The sequence below is a fragment of the Callithrix jacchus genome, chromosome 5 (genome assembly GCF_049354715.1).
Source record: "Callithrix jacchus isolate 240 chromosome 5, calJac240_pri, whole genome shotgun sequence".
NCBI classification, from domain to species: Eukaryota; Metazoa; Chordata; class Mammalia; order Primates; family Cebidae; genus Callithrix; species Callithrix jacchus.
Window position 1 is genome coordinate 87,263,836 of NC_133506.1, and position 17,530 is coordinate 87,281,365.

Consider the following 17,530-nt stretch of genomic DNA (forward strand, 5'->3'; position numbering starts at 1 on the left):
AGATAGAAAACAAGAAACTGGAAAAGATTGATAATTTTGACTACATTAAGAGCTTCACTTTGTTAAAAGATACGTCAAAAAGAATAAAATATAAGCCACAAACTGGATATTTGCAACACTTAGAACAGCGATGATTATTGTAGAGAGTATATAGGCACCTTTTACAAACTAACAACTCAATAGAAATTATAAAAAATTTCCACAAGTTGCTAATGATCACATGAAAAGGTTCTCAACATCATTAGTAATTAGGGAAATGCAAATTTTAGGTCATAATGAGATACTTAAAAAAAAGACAGATCTTTTGGCCTCAAACTCCTGGGCTCAAGCAAATCTCCCACCTCAGCTTCTTGAGGCACAAGCTACCATGCCTGGCTCATGAGATAAATTTTTATGTCCACTAAATTGGGAAAAACTAAGAAATATGTTAATCTAAGTATTGGTAAATATGGTGAAAGTGGTAAAACCACTTTGGAAAACAATATGTAGTATCTTGTAAAGTTTGCACATCCCTTGGTTTAGAAATACTATTCATAGCTATAAATCCTAGAAAATCTCTTGCACTTAAGTACTAGGAAACATATTCAGGAATGTTCATGGCAGCACTGATCTTAATGGCAAAAACGGAGAAAGAAAACAACATGACATTCATCCACAGAATGTATAAATAAATTGTGGTATACATCATTGTGTATTCATACAATGGAAACGCCATCTCTACTAAAAACACAAAAATTAGCCGGTGTGGTGACACAGCTGTAATCCCAGCTACTTGGGAGACTGAGGCAGGAGAATCACTTGAACCTGGGAGGTGGAGGTTGCAGTGAGCTGAGATTGCATCACTGTACTCCAACGTGGGCAGCAGAGTGAGTGAGACTCCATCTCAAAAATAAAGAAATAAAAATAAAATTAAAAATATTATGTATGTTTAACAGGGACTGGAAGAATTTTGACCAGTTTTCTTGGTGTTTTTCAGCATTTACTTTTCTACTGTAAATTGAATTGCTTTTCCCCTTTATACTTATGTATTTTTATTGGTTAGTATTACCTGATGGATGTAATTATATATTTCTGAATATATAACTTATTTACATAATTGAATATTTTTCATGATAATTTAATACTTAAAAGATACTGAAGAAAATGTGTTTCTTTTCCTGTAGAAATAGAAAAAGTAAATTTTAAAGAATTCAGTGATACTATGATGAGCAACACAGAATGCTTCTCTGAAAAATTATGTATGTATTAATATATGTCTTCTGCTTTTTATGGACCAAATGGTTTGATAGATTTTAGAAGAGCATAAATACTCTTTTGGTCTCTTATAGAGCTAGTTATCCTGCAGGTCATCAGACAAATGTCTGGCTTCCTGCTGCTATATCTGGCCTTAATCTCTAATTGCCCCTAATTCTAGAATGCCTTCTACATGCACGTGAATTAAAAGCTATCATAATTTTACTTTTCATTAGCACACTTGTAATAGAGAGCTAGAACTATGTATAGCATTCATCTTGGGGAAAGATTTAAAATGTCTTTTCACTTGGGAAAAATGATACCCACTAGTGGCTGAGTACTACTATGAGAATTTCTGGTTATATCTGTTCCAATTTCTTTCCATCTTCCAATTTATTCAGTAACATTTATGAACCGCTAATATGTAGTAGGCTTTATTTTAAGCTGTAAGTGTGGTAATATGAAAAAGATAGCTTTGCCACTCAAAAGCTCACCATAAAGAAATATAAGGTCACACGTGCATATTTTTAATGAAGTGAAGTTAGTATGCATTCTAAAAATTGGGGCCAAAAGTAACATTGTGTTATTTTGTGCTTACATGTTGGGTAATAGTAGATTTGAAGTAGAAGCTCTTTTTACCTCACAATATAAGATTTAATTTGTCTCCTATACAATGGTACATCATACAGAGATATTGTTTTGTCAGTTACTTCATTTTTCCTAGGAATTTCAGTTTTATGGAGATTAAAATCTTAGCACAGAGTTATATAGTATATTACCTTGTCTATCTGTCATTATATTTCATTTCTCATTGTTAATGTTGCATGTTTATGTTTGCTTCTTTTTTCTTCATTAGACTGCTCAGAGCATGTCATCTTTATTGGTTCCACATACCTGATTGAGACCTTACAGTCGTTTACCCCTCCACTTTCTCCTAATCCATCAATCTCCTCCTGTTTTCACTTTTCTTCCTGTTCAGTTTAAATTATCTTACCTGTATATACCTAATACCCTAGACTATCTTGCCTCTGTGTACTTTTGTTGAACCTATCTGGCAAAACTCTCAACCCAGAATGAAACTAATTGCTTGCCTTCTTGTATCTGACAGCATTTCTGGAGAAAATCACATAGCTATGAAGATTATACAGTTATAAATAAAATCTTGGTCACTAACTGTCTAACTAACTGACCCTTCCTAACTGTCTAATCTTCCTGAGAATCCATTCTCTATATAGCAGCATAGTGACTTTTTACAAATTTGTAGTAAGATAATTTCTCTCCCTTGTTTAAAATGCTCCAATGATTTTGAATTGAAATAGTCTATCTTTTTGTTGTCTACTGTGATAGACAGAAGAGGAAGTAGGAGACAGGAAAATTTTAGGGAGGGATATAGAACAAAAGCTTCTTAATTGTTTTATCAATTGAAAATGTTTCTGAATTCATACTTAAAAAAATCTAAATTCAATCACAATTATCATTTATAATGATTATTCATGGTTGAGGTCACTGTAAGTTCTTAAAATATTTTAAGATCCTTAAAAATAATTATATTAGAGGTTAAATATTTTATTATATTTTGATATTTGAAAGTTGGCAATTCATTTATGCTATATTTATTATTCTTTTAAGCCAGAAAAACCTTAATTTTTGACTTCCAGATGACAGTTTACTGTATTAACTTCTTGGATAAGCATTTGTAAAACTTGTGTTTTATCTACCCTTTAGTATTACCTGATGCTATTGAAGCCCTCGACAATCTCAGAAAGGAGACGATGAGTGTTTCTGACCTGTGGAATACTCTGTCTAGTTTGAATAATAATTTAAAAAAGGATGAGTTCCTAGATGCGTTGAAAGTAGTGACAGTTGATGGTGAGTGTAACAAATACTAAAATTAAAAAGTATACAAAGATATTACATTTTCTGTCAACTGTTATTTGTCATGTATCTTGTACTTGGTGAGATGGAGTGTTCCAATATGATTGAAATGCTAATATATGCATTTAGGAAATACTAAATAAAGAAAGTTCAGATTGTTTGGCTATGCAATATAAAACTTAAAAAAATTATTATATCACTTATTATTACTCTAAATTGATCAAATATGCATTGAGTACCTTCAAGTTGCATGGTATGTTACCAGAAAATGGTGTATCCCAATGAACACAGAGGGCAGGATTAGGAAGTGTTAAGAGATCTATTCAAATTCCATAATAACAGTACTTGGAATATTCATACTGTTTTGTTGAAATAGGCTTTTATTTAATTTGGTAGAAAAATACACCTGCTAATAGCTACTGTCTCTACTTAGGAAGTTAAAAAAAGTAAACAAAATAAAAACAAAGTTCAAAAAAGTATTGTATAACAAAGACTATAGACTAAAAATTTAAAGTAAATCTCCATCATTTACTGCTGATATTCTACATGCAGCAAAGAGTACACAGGCTACAGGTAGACATTCTACTCTTTCATATTCTTAGTGCCCAGAAGTTAAAAAAAGGGCCTAGTAGTTTTATTCTTTTATGTGGAATGTTTATACAGAACTAGCTTTGTAACATGAACACATTGTCAGGGGTCTTTGTCAAAGAACTGTCTTTTTCTTTGACAAAGATCCCTTACAGTGTGCTCATGTTTATTATCCTTTTCATCCATGAAGCTTCTGTTTAGTTGAGGCTAGCAAAATTGAACTTTTTTTGTATTGATTATTTTGTTTATTGGGAGATTTGAGGTGAAAAGGGTTGATGAAAAAAGGCTAATTTCTTTTCTTTCTTTCTTTCTTTTTTGAGATGGAGTCTTGCTCTTGCTGCCTAGGCTGGAGTGCAGTGGCGCAATATCTGCTCACCACAACCTTTGCCTCCCAGGTTCAAGCCATTCCCAAATAGCTGCCTCAGCTTCCTGAGTAGCTGGGATTACAGACATGTGCCACCATGCCTAGCTAATTTTGTACTTTTAATAGAGATGGGGTTTCTCCATGTTGGTCAGTCTGGTCTCGAACTCCCAAGCTCAGGTGATCTGCCCTCCTTGGCCTGCCAAAGTGCTGTGCTGGGATTACAGGCATGAGCCACCACCCCTGACAAGAAGGCTAATTTCTACTCAATAATATAGATTTTCTTCCCTTTTTCTCTGTGGCAGTGCTTCAGGGTCTTTTGTTGATGTTAATGGAATTTATAGGCAACATGTTCTTCAGAAAGTAGTAGATAGCTTTTATTTGAACCAGACCAATAAAGTATTATTTTTTGAGATATGAAAATAACTAGGAAAGTATTATGTTAGTAAAAACTCATATATTGTGTTTATTATTCTTTTTTGGTGGGGGGGGTGGGATAAGGTCTTTCTTTGTGACCCAGGCTGGAGTGCAATCTCAACTCACTGCAACCTCTGCCTCCCGGGTTCAAGCAGTTCTGCTGCCTCAGCCTCCAAGTAGCTGGGACCACAGGCGCACAGCACTACGGCTAGCTAATTTTTTGTAGAGATGGAGTTTTGCCGTGTTGCCCAGGCTGGTCTCAAGCTCTGAGCTCAGGTGATCTACCAGCCTCGGCCTCCCAAAGTGCTGGGATTACAAGCGTGAGCTACGATGCCAGGCCTGTGTTTATTATTCTGTACTTATGAAGCAAAAGACAGTATATAAAATGCAGATTATTTTACCATTTAAGTCTAAATATACACATGATATTGAAAACTATATCTGTACCCCATTCATCATATCTTTTCTTCTTTTAACATTGTGCCCGTAGTACAAAGGTATTTAGTTCTTATTTTAATGCAGTGGTTTGTAAAATTTTGAGATTTGTTATTTTTGTTTATATTTGATATTGTTAAAGCAGAATCCTTTTTTTCCAAATTAAATCTTATATAGTATCCTAATATATAAAATATTAAAGTTGAGCTTCTCTGACCAGAGTGGGAGAAATGACCAAGTGAACTGCTGAAACAACTCCACAAGACCTTAGAAATATAAGGAAGAACTTAAAATTACTGATGTAGGGTATTCTTTTGACCAGGTTTTGTTAAAAAGGAAAAAAAAAAAAACCTAAAAAACAACAGATTCAGATTCTCTCTAGTAAAATTGAAGAGTGAGTTCTTGGTTATTGATGGTATTTCATATTGACTCCTTAATATTTTAAAATATATTTAAAATTAAAAATAGTTTTATGATGATTACAAAAAAGCACTGAAAAATAGAAAGGGTAATTTACACTCAGCAAATTCAGAAATGCTATCCAAATATCTAGTTATATTCAGTGTTGAGCAAAAGTATGTAAGATGGTATGGAAAATGGTCAAGGTGAATGTGAGACACTGAATCTATAGGCTAAGAATTAGATGGAGGAGATTATTAATAGGTATTGTTAGGCATTTAAGGCCTGGCACATTCTCTTCACTGCTGGTGGTTTCTCCAGCTTTATTTGTTTCAGATTTTTAATCTTAAACTGATATTCTCTGTTTCTCCTGACTCTGATATCTGATGTGGTTGAAATTAGCTTAATAACTGTTTTTTTTTCTGCTTGGCAGCACGACTCTGAACTTAATCTTCATGATTTTTTATGCAATATGCATTCAAGCCAGATCTGAATCTTTGTTGACCTCAGATGGCTCCCTGCTTCCTTTCTTCCCTTTCCCTCCCTCCCTCCTTTCCTTCCCCTCCCGCTCTCCTTCCCTCCCTCCCAGAATTTTCAGTAGCTGTGATTTAGTTCTACTTGATGAAACGTACCAAGAACTAGATTCGGAGGGGACTCCATTTAGGTGACTGAGGTACAATACCCGCTGCCTACTTTAAGCTCATCTTGAAGCTCCTATAAATTGAAGATGCTTAATTGAGAAGGTCTTTATGTAACATGGCCTTAGAATATTTGATTATGTAACCTTGCTGATTAATGTGAGGCTAGTGGAAAGCCATCCTGAGTGGTATAAAGGTATAAAAGAAGCATGGGAAATGGAATGCACACTTTCTATACTACTCTACCGTTTTTTCCCATCAGAGAGAGAACACAGAATCAGGGGCAGAGCCTTTACAGTTAGTAATATATAGGAATGCTGCAATAAAGACATGTGTTTTTACTGTAGAGAATAGTTCCTAAAAGTTCAAGTGTTAATTTAAAGCCAAGGTAGATAGAAGGTGACACATCATTAATTGGAGCTATATACTTAAGCCCTGTTCAGGCTTTTATCTGCTGGTGACACATTTTGCTTGTTGTGCATTGTTCTACTCTATGATAGTAAACTACAGTGTTTCTAAATCCTAAGCTTCCTTATTCCTGTGTGGGAAAAACAAAGCTATTTCTACTTCCTGTGCTTGTCACTTTAACTTTGTAATCTAGTACTTGTGTATTGTGTAAGAAATGGGTGAAAACACCTGTCAGAAATTATAGTCATAGGCCTATCAGGCACTGAAAGAAGTCTTTAAAGTTTTGTAGGGTAGAATTTGTATCTTTAAACAATTGAAAGACAAAACTAAGACTGAGGTATGTCTCTTAATTTTATCTAGGAATATATCTTGGTTTTGGGATATCCATTCAAGCCAGATCGGAATCTTATCCATATTTTGGGAATATGGATTGAGTTATTTCCATTGATTGATTGAGAACTCAGCCTGACTTCTATAGTCTTAATATTTATTAATTCCATAAAATTAATCTGTTGGTTACTGAAAATATGAAAAGGAACTATGATTCTTATGAGTACATCAAATGGTTTACATTTTTATAGGTTGCTTTATTGGATATGACTTTTGCTTAATGAGGTTGGTCTATTAAAAGTATTTTTTTTTTCCTCACAGAAGACGATAAAGTACAATTCGAAGAATTTGCAAAAGTAGTAAAGAATATGCATGATGCTTCCAGGTTAAAGGGTAAGTACTGAATTATTTATAATGGTTAGATTTACTTTTATTGAAAGGACTCGTTTTTTGTTTTTTAATGTTATGTGTTCAGCTAATTTCTGGTTAACATGTTGGGACTGATATGTTTACACACAGACAAAATTTAGTTTTGATTAAAAGTTGGCTGGCATATAGGAACTTGGTTTTGATTAAAAGCTGGCTGACAATAAGGATGAGCCTAGCCTCAGAGCTCTTAACTTCAAAAGGCCTTTATTTCTTTTCCAAAGTTATCCACACCAATGGCTATCCTTAATCCTTATCGTTACCTAGAATTGTCTATTCCACCTTTAAAATCTTAAACTACAAGGTCAGACACTGACCATATTCCCTTAAAATTACACGTGTAGATATCGAAAGAAGGCATAGAACTTTATTCATACTATGCCTATTCTTTTGGCCCCTCCAAGTTCTTTAAATAGTCTAGACATAGCATACCAGCTTTATCAGTTAATAATGAAGGATACATTCTGAAAGCCAAGCTCCTATATGCTTGGCTTTCAGAATGTATCCTTGATTTCTTCCGTTTCCCTCCTCCTCCCTCCCTCCCTCCCTTCCCTCCCTCCCTTTCTCCGTCCCTCCCAGAATTTTCAGTAGCTGTGATTTAGTTCTATTTGATTATACGGACCAAGAACTAGATTCGGAGGGGGCTCCATTTAGATGACTAAGTTACAATACCCATTGCCTACTTTAAACTGATCTTTAAGCTCCTATAAATTGAAGACAGTTAATTGAGAAGGTCTTTATGTAACATGGTCTTAGAATATTTGATTATGTAACCTTGCTGATTGATGTGAGGCTAGGCTCTTCCTTATTGACATTGGATGATAATGGGATGAGAGGTAGAAGGAGGATTATGATTGAAGTGCCAAAATCTTCAGAGAATGTGAAGGAGTGATTGGACAGTAAATCAATAATGTTGTCAGGAGAGTGGCATAGTTGAATGACAGGCCTGAGCCTCAAGGGAGAAGGATAAGTTTTGATTGAAGGTGAAACTAAAATGGCCTGACAGTAGCAGCAGAAAGACAGGAAAATGCTATTCTGCTTCCTGGTCCTACAGTCTGTGGAGCATGGGAAGATGGGCAGACTCCACTCAGGGTGGTTGTGTAAGAAAACTGTTTTTAAAGGAAATCAAGTGCTAAGACAAAAAAGCAGAGCTGGTACAGTTGTTTTGGGTGTCAGCAATTTCAGATTGCCATCTGTAGTTGCCTCCCAGTGACGTTAGGGAAACAGGAAAGTGAGGTAGGATATAAAGTTTAAACTGTGATTACTATTTGCAGCTAGTTTCTGTTGGTTTTAATAATAATAGCAGTAAAACTAATTTTACTCTATAATTATGACGTTTATTGAGGCATTATTATATGCCTAATGCTGTCTTAAGTACTTTTTATCCATTATTATATTTACTGTTCACATCAACCTTGTGAGGTAGATATTAGTATTATCCCATTTTAGATGAAAGAGAGGTTAAGTAGTAATAATTTGCTCACAGTTACCTAGTTCCAGGTTACATGTCCTGGAGCCAGAATTTGAATGTGGGTCTGACTTAACCAGGGCTGGAAATGAAGCAACATTTTAGATGATAGGGTACAATTGAGTCCTGGTGGAATTGAAAAGGATAACGCAATGAGCCCTTGTAAATCTTGTCCCATATTTTGCATTTTTCATGATTCTGAAAGTCATTTTGCCTATATCTTGATGAGTTAATTTTGTTTGCTTCCATTAGAGGTCCATAGCAAAATACTTTGTATAATTGCAGTAAAAAATTTCACTATATGACTGATTTTGGTTGTGCAAATTTTATAAAAGCACCAGGGAAATATCATAGATCAAGAGAACCCTTTGCACATTGTGCTTCTGGTCATAGAATTCTATGAGGGCTGAATTTCTCTTGAGATTTCTTATTCCTCGTTCAGGATGTAATAATAAACTATGGATTTCTACTAACAAATGTCTTGAGTGATGGCTGCTGCTTTTGTTTTTTTAACAAGAGGTTAGTTTAATTATTAAATAACATTTTTCTACTTGTAGAGTTACAAGAAGTTGTCTTAGCTGCTGATTTGCTTGAAGGTGACATGATAGCTGAGAAGAACTTGGAAGACTTTCTAAGAAATATTGGTATTAAGTCACCTAAAGAAGAAGTACAGAAAATTCTTCAATCAGATTTTGTTTCTGGTAAGCATTTTAAATATTACTCTCAGAGTTTTTTTTTTTTGTATGAATACCTATAAAGAAGATGTGCAAGGTCTATAGATATTTGCTTATATTACTATAAATGTAATCTTTGAAACGGAGCCTTTCCTCTTAATGTCCTCTTTCACAGTTATGAGAATACTTTTATATAACAGGTCTAGATTTAGTGAAAGTGGGCTTGTTAGAATCCTCTCTCCTCATTGCTATCTTGATTTAGTGAATAAAGAACATCTTAAGAATTCAAGTTCTGTGAATAGAAATCCTAGCTTTCTACCTTGACCAAATTACTGCTCAAAGTTTACTGGGGCTTTCTTGGTACTTCAGTTCCCATTGTAGGTAGAATCAGAACTACTATACTTACAACACTGTAGGGTTATTGCAATGCTTACTGGATGGAAATGAATCTAAAATTGCCTTGTAAATAAAATGTTCAAGAAATATATGTTACATGCTGATTTTGATGCTAGTCTTTAAGTATTACTTTGTCCAGGGGTTCTCGTTTGTCATCTCTCTCTTTTTGTTGCAGAAGATAACATGGTGAACATTAAAGACTGTATGAGGGCTTTGAGGGACACCCAGAAATTTTCCAATTATATTGGTAAGAGCTTTATGGTAAAACTGTTAGAAGGCAACAATACAGGACTTATTCAAAGTTCATCTAGTAAAGCACTAAATTTGGTGTTTAAATCTTCTTTATAGTATCTGTGCCAAATATTTGTTTCATATGTACTTGAACACTTCCAGTTATGGGGAACTTCCTGCATTTTATTTTTAAATTTAAGAATTGTACATGTTTGATTGGCGATTGGAGAAAATGACAAGGCTATGATCTTTTCCAATAGTTAAAATAAGACACCTTTATTATATATGAATGAATAGTTCTTTTTAATGTTGTAAAAAATTTAAATGACCAAGAATGTAGTATAAAGTGCAATTCTTGTAACGTCACCCTCCAGAAATATCCCTATTAAGGTTTGGTGGTATCCTTTTAGGCTTTCTTCTTTATATCCATCCATGATATTGCACAACTTGTGTGCAATATATGACAGTATATCTTAGATATAATTCTGTTCCATTGTATTATATAAACCTACCTCATTTTTAAAAAAAAGACTGCCTAATATTCTGCTAGAGGAATGTACTATAATTTTGTCTATAAAACTTTTAATAAATATTTAGGCTATTGCCATTTTTTACTATTAACAAACATTTGGTGAGTATCCTTGTACATATATCTTTGTACACATTGCACACAATTTTTCTGTAGGACAAATTCCTTAGAAGTGGACTTGCTGGGCCAAAGTATTTTTAGATGCAAACGCTTAACAAGCTACTGCCTAATTACCCTCCTAAAAATTTGTGGAAATTCACACTTTCATTAACAGTGGTTATTATTTATTAAAAATTCTGATAGGAGCATTAATACTTTGTCTTACCCATTTCAGGTTTTTTTCTAGTTTATTATTGATTTTTTTACTTTGTTTTTGGTGGATTGCTTTTTACTATCTTTTGTCTTATTTTGTCATTTTGGTAATTTGATTCTCATAGGAAATTTTAAATTTTATTGAGGTTGAAAATGACTTAGAATATTAGGACAGTTCTATGTACTTATAATTATTTTGATTTTTTGTATATATGGTTATTTTCTTATTCTTAAATATACATATATATGTATATAAACTATATATATATATATATATATATATATATATATATATTACTTCTTTGTTTGCTACTGAATGTTCTATTATCTCTGTTTTTAAAGTACTAGCTCTTGGGTTTATCTTTAGTGTTTCTGTTTATATTTTAAAAATTAATTTCCTGTTTTATCTTTAGTAAGTTATTTATATTGTTCTCTTATGCTCATTTAATAGCTTTTCTAATTTCTTATTTAAATTATTTATTTTCTTTATTTTTTTTTCTTGCTGAGTAATAAACATGTTTAAGGTGGTCAATTTTAATTTTAGTGAAACTTTGATTTATTTGAGTCTCTGACTTGTTAGGCTATTATTATTGTTATTTTATAAACATTTCCAGTTGCATTTTGATTTTCCTCTTGATCTGAGAGTTACTTAGGAGGAAACTTTAAATTTCAAAGCAATTTAAATGTCATTATTGCCTGAAGTTTGTTGTTTATATCTAGTTGTATTTTATTTTGGTCAGAGAATGAGTTCTATAATAGAGAGTTTAATAGTTCTCTGGTTCATTAGGGACAGAATTCCCTCAATCTTTGTATTTACTATTTAGAAATCAAAATCAAATTAGTTGGTTACAGGGATAGGCTAGGTAAGGTAAATTCACTCATTTCACTCTTTGTCTTGGAAGTCCATATGACTTTTTCAAGTAGTTCATTCCATAATTTTGGACAGGTACAGAACTAGAAAATTACTTCACATATTTTGTGGAAATCCATTCCTGAAACCATATTTAACATTTGGACTCTTCCTGCCATTAATAGCCCTTGAGAAATGTCAAGATAACTCACATATTCTCGTTCTTTCCTACTAAATTCATATTCTCTCTAGACTCAGATATACTTTCAACTCTTCTTCATGACCTGTTTTTGAAACTTCTTACCAATGATTAGTGACTATATCATATAACAAAATCCTGAGAGATGCCTTTTTAGAAATATACTTTGGAAATGTGAACTTCTAAAGTTTTTTTAGATCAAGAGAGGTCAGCCATGGTCTTCCTAGTTTATATGTTTGTTACTGTGCTAAACATAAGAGACTATGACCATTCTCTAAAATGGGTAAAGTTAGCAAGGGATGCAGGGAAGGAAAGAGAAAAATTGGTATTTAGGAGGAGTTGTGAGGAACGAAGAGGACTTTACTGAAATGTTGAGCTTATTGAGACAGTAACTAGAGAAACTTCATCATACTTTTGTCTGTAGCAGACAAAACCCAGACATTTAACAAAAAGAAAAGGGTTATTTTAAACTATTAGAGTTCCAAATAGAAAGCTATTGGAGTGGAGAAAACTACTGAAATAGGGTTATAGAAAATTATCAGAGTAGAGAATGGACCACTCTGTACATTTAAATGGGCACATGGGGCTGGTGACTGCCTTATGGGACATTATAGATCTCAAAGAGGCCATCAGTTTTATTGTTATGCTCAAAAGATTTAGATCCATGTGCTGAATTACATGTTGTATATATATTCTCTGTTTGTAGCATTGAATGAGACTATCAATACATTGGACTCCATGAAAGAAAATTGTCAGTTCGTCAAAGACAAAAATTCAGATGTACTTGAAAACACTGATAGGCTTGCTTTTACTCATGACATTCTTCAGGAAATAATGGGTGACTCTTTTGTTGACAGTGAGTTGATTTGGCAGATAACCAGCAGCTTGTGTAAAAAATTTTCTCTGAATTTTATTTAGTTTTTTTAAATTTTTTTAATTTAGGAAGGTCGGCCATGGGGTTCCTAGTCCAAATGTTTTATATTACTTTTCTTCTAAATTTTTATCCAAGGATTTCAAACTGTTTTACCAAGTACTAATTAAGTCTTAATACTTGGTCCCTTAATCACACCATTAACTTGTTGGACACTTTACTGAAGAACATATTTAGGTCACCACGTTGTATGTGCCAACAGAGATTTAGTCATTAGAGTATCAAGTTTCTTGGTGATCTGATGACCTGGATTGTAAAATTGGTCTCAGAGTATTTATATATTTTGTTGCATGGCTTTGAAGAAGAATTTTATTTCAAAGTTAATCCTTTTTCTTTTATGTGTTTTAGAGAAGTCTTAATGGTTTTGTAACTTTCTGTTTTTGGGTGAAAGTCCCTTTGAGAAGTACAAGATATTGTTGAAAAATTTAAAATATGTTTATTTCTATAGCCAATTGTAAGTGTTGGCTATAGAAGGATCAGCAACCTGATCCTTCTATATACCCTCAACTTGGATGTACTGAGGTAGATTTTACCCCATATTTAGATAGCCATTTCCTGGCCATACTGCCCAAAGTAATTTATAGATTCAATGCTATCCCCATCAAGCTACTATTGACTTTCTTCACAGAATTAGAAAAACTACTTTAGATTTCATATGGAACCAAAAAAGAGTCTGCATAGCCAAGACAATCCTAAGCAGAAAGAACAAAGCTGGAGGAATCACACTACTTGACTTCAAACGATACTACAAAACAGCATGGTACTGGTACCAAAACAGATACATAGACCAATGGAATAGAACAGAGACCTCAGAATAACACCACACATCTACAACCATCTGATCTTTGACAAACCTGACAAAAACAAGCAATGGGGAAAGGATTTCCTATTTAATGAATGGTGTTGGGAAAACTGGCTAGCCATATGCAGAAAACTGAAACTGGACCCCTTCCTTACACTTTATACAACAATTAACTCAACATAGATTAAAGGCTTAAATGTGAGACCTAAAACCATAAAAACCGTAGAAGGAAACCTAGGCAATATCATTCAGGACATAGGCATGGGCAAAGACTTCATGACTAAAACACCGAAAGCAACGGCAACAAAAGCCAAAATTGACAACTGGGATCTAATTAAAGAGCTTCTGCAAAGCAAAATATCATCAGAGTGAACAGGCAACCTATGGAATGGGAAAAAATTTTCACAATCTATCCATCTGACAAAAGTCTAATATCCGGAATCCACAAGGAACTTAAACAAATTTACAAGAAAAAAACAACCCCATCAAAAAGTGGGCGAAGGATATGAACAGACATTTCTCAAAGGAAGACATTTATGTAACCAACAAACTTATGAAAAAGAGCTCATCATCACTGGTTATTAGAGAAATGCAAATCAAAACCACAATGAAATACGATCTCACACCAGTTGGAATGGTGATCATTAAAAAGTCAGGAAAGTGGGACTCAAGATGGCGCGGTGAGAACAACCCAGGATTGAAGCTCTCAGTGAACGCGAGGAGGGTGAGTCAGGGCCACATTTCCAGACGGATCTTTGTTGCCCACAGAACGGGGAAATTCCCAGGTATAAAAGAGACGTGGGACGCCAGCGAAGTGGTTTTGGCTGGTGCAGCCGGTGGCCAGTGCAGCCGGCGGCTGGCGCTGCAGCGCAGCGGTGCTCTACAGCGCTCCGCACAAAGCGCACTGGTCCAGGTGCCCTGTTGAACTGGCAATCTGAGACTTGAGAGGGCAGGTTGGCATATTCATCTGATTGAACGGGACTTGGACAGTGAGCCAGGCCAGGAGATTCCAGGGAAACGGCGTTTGGGCCAGGGCAGTGGGACAAACAAAACAGCGATTCCAAACGCTCCGGGTGGAGAGTTTCACTGTGGGCACAGCTGAACCCAGGACGGTGCAGCTCGGTGGGGGAGGGGCGTTTGCCATTACCAAGGCAACCCACCCCTACTGAGGTACACTCCCATTGCTGACGCAGCCTGCCATTGCCAAGGCAACCCACCACAACAGAGAGACTCCACTGCAGGGTGTAGCCTGTGGCAGCAGGGCAGAGACCACAGCAGCAGGGCAGAGCCTGCAGCAACAGGGTGGACCTCACAATGGCAGGGCGGAGCCTTGGCAGGCAATAGTGACTAGACTGCCTCCTAGCTGGGCAGGACAGCACAACGGACACATAAAGAAAACCCCAACCCCCCAAGACAGAGCATCTGAAAAAAAACGGTTTTTTTTAAATGAGTTCTGCTGCAGCAGAATTAAATGTAGCAGCCTAACAGCCTTGAATGAACAACAGAGCTCACAGATCAGCACTTGAGCTCCTATAAAGTACAGACTGTCTCCTCAAGCAGCTCCCTGACCCCTCTACATCCAGAAGACTGACATTTGACAGGCATCATTCTGGAACAAAGATAGCAGAAAAATAAACTGATAGCATCCCTCACTGTTCCACAGCCACTATAGGTGCACCCCAGACAAGCAGGGCCTGGAGTGGACCTCAGCAGTCGTACAGTAGAGGGGTTAGACTGGTAGAAGGAAAACCAAGTAACAGAAATACTTCATCATCAACAATCTGGGTGTCCACTCAGAGACCCAATCGAAAAGTCAGCAACTACTCAGACGACAGGTGGATAAATCCACAAAGATGGGAAGAAACCAGCGCAAAAAGGAGGAAAACACCCAAAACCAGAACACTGTGACTCCTACAAAGGACCAAAACTCCTCACCAGCAAGGGAACAAAGCTGGACGGAGAATGACTGTGATGAAATGACAGAATTAGACTTCAGAAGTGGATAATGTGAAACTTTTGTGAGCTAAAAGAACATGTTTTAAATCAATGCAAAGAAACTAAGAACCTTGAAAAAAGATTTGAAAAAAGATTCAAGGAAATGATAACAAGAATGGACAACTTAGAGAGGAATATGAATGAATTGAAGGAGCTGAAAAACACAACACGAGAACTTCGCAAAGCATGCACAAGTTTCAACAGCCGAATTGACCAAGCAGAAGAAAGAATATCAAAAGTCAAAGATCAACTCAATGAAATAAAAAGAGAAACCAAGATTAGAGAAAAAAGCACAAAAAGGAATGAACAAAGTCTCCAAGAAATGTGGGACTATGTGAAGAGACCTAACCTACATTTGATAGGTGTACCAGAATGTGCTGAAGAGAATGAATCCAAGCTGGAAAATACTCTTCAGGACATCATCCAGGAAAATTTCCCCCACCTAGCAAGGCAGGCCAACACTAAAATGCAGGAAATACAGAGAACACCACAAAGATACTCTGCAAGAAGAGCAACCCCAAGGCACATAATTGTCAGATTCACCAGGGTTGAAATAAAGGAGAAAATACTAAGGGCAGCCAGAGGGAAAGGTCGGGTCACCCACAAAGGGAAGCCCATCAGACTCACAGCAGATCTCTCGGCAGAAAAGTTACAAGCCACAAGAGAGTGGGGGCCAATATTCAACATCCTTAAAGAAAAGAACTTTCAACCCAGAATTTCATATCCAGCCAAACTGAGCTTCATAAGTGAAGGAAAAATAAAATCCTTTGTGAACAAGCAAGTACTCAGAGATTTTGTCACCACCGGGCCTGCTTTACAAGCGCTCCTGAAAGAGGCACTACACAGAGAAAGGAACAACCAGTACCAGCCATTCCAAAATCACACTAAATGCAAAAGAGCATCAACATAAAGAAGAATCTACATCAACTAACGGGCAAAACAGCCACTTAGCATCAAAATGGTAGTATCAAATTCACACATAACAATATTAACCCTAAATGTAAATGGACTAAATGCACCAATCAAAAGACACAGACTGGCAAATTGGATAAAAAACCAAAACCCATTAGGGTGCTGTATCCAGGAAACCCATCTCACATGCAAGGATACACACAGGCTCAAAATAAAGGGATGGAGGAAGATTTACCAAGCAAATGGAGAGCAAAAAAAAGCTGGAGTTGCAATTCTCATCTCTGATAAAATAGACTTTAAAGCAACAAAGATCAAAAGAGACAAAGAAGGACATTACATAATGGTAAAAGGATCAATACAACAAGAAGAGCTAACAATCCTAAACATATATGGACCCAATACAGGAGCACCCAGATACATAAGGCAAGTTCTTAATGACTTACAAAGAGACTTAGACTCCCACACAATATTAGTGGGAGACTTTAACACTCCACTGTCAATACTAGACAGATCAACCAGACAGAAAATCAACAAGGATATCCAGGGCTTGAACTCAGACCTGGAACAAGCAAACCTGATAGATATTTACAGAACTCTCCATCCAAAATCCACAGAATATACATTCTTCTTAGCACCACATCACACCTACTCTAAAATTGACCACATAATCGGAAGTAAATCACTCCTCAGCAAATGCAAAACAACTGAAATCATAACAAACAGTCTCTCAGACCATAGTGCAATCAAGTTAGAACTCAGAATTCAGAAACCAACCCAGAACCGCACAGCTTCATGGAAACTGAACAACTGGCTCTTGAATGTTGACTGGATAAACAATGAAATGAAGGCAGAAATAAAGAAGTTCTTCAAAACCAATGAGAACCAAAAGACACAACATGCCAGAATCTCTGGGACACATTTAAAGCAGTCTCTAGTGGAAAATATATAGCAATAAGTGCCCATATGAGGAGAATGGAGAGATCCAAAATTGATACCCTATCATCAAAATTGAAAGAGCTAGAGGAGCAAGATCAAAAAAACTCAAAACCTAGCAGAAGACAAGAAATAACTAAGATCAAAGCTGAACTGAAGGAGATTGAGACACGAAAAACCCTCCAAAA

General features: G+C 35.6%; 1 protein-coding gene across 5 annotated transcripts in view; it reads left to right on the forward strand.

Annotated features, from left to right (window-relative positions):
* Positions 1-17,530, forward strand: part of EFCAB3 (EF-hand calcium binding domain 3) — a 466,563-nt gene that overhangs the window by 60,169 nt on the left and 388,864 nt on the right. For all 5 annotated transcript variants that reach the window (XM_035300329.3, XM_035300331.3, XM_078373418.1 and 2 more), the window contains exons 16-20: positions 1,164-1,238; positions 2,959-3,102; positions 7,006-7,077; positions 9,136-9,279; positions 9,824-9,895. In XM_035300329.3, the coding sequence (XP_035156220.3) occupies positions 1,164-1,238; positions 2,959-3,102; positions 7,006-7,077; positions 9,136-9,279; positions 9,824-9,895 (507 nt within the window). The remainder of the gene's footprint in view (positions 1-1,163; positions 1,239-2,958; positions 3,103-7,005; positions 7,078-9,135; positions 9,280-9,823; positions 9,896-17,530) is intronic.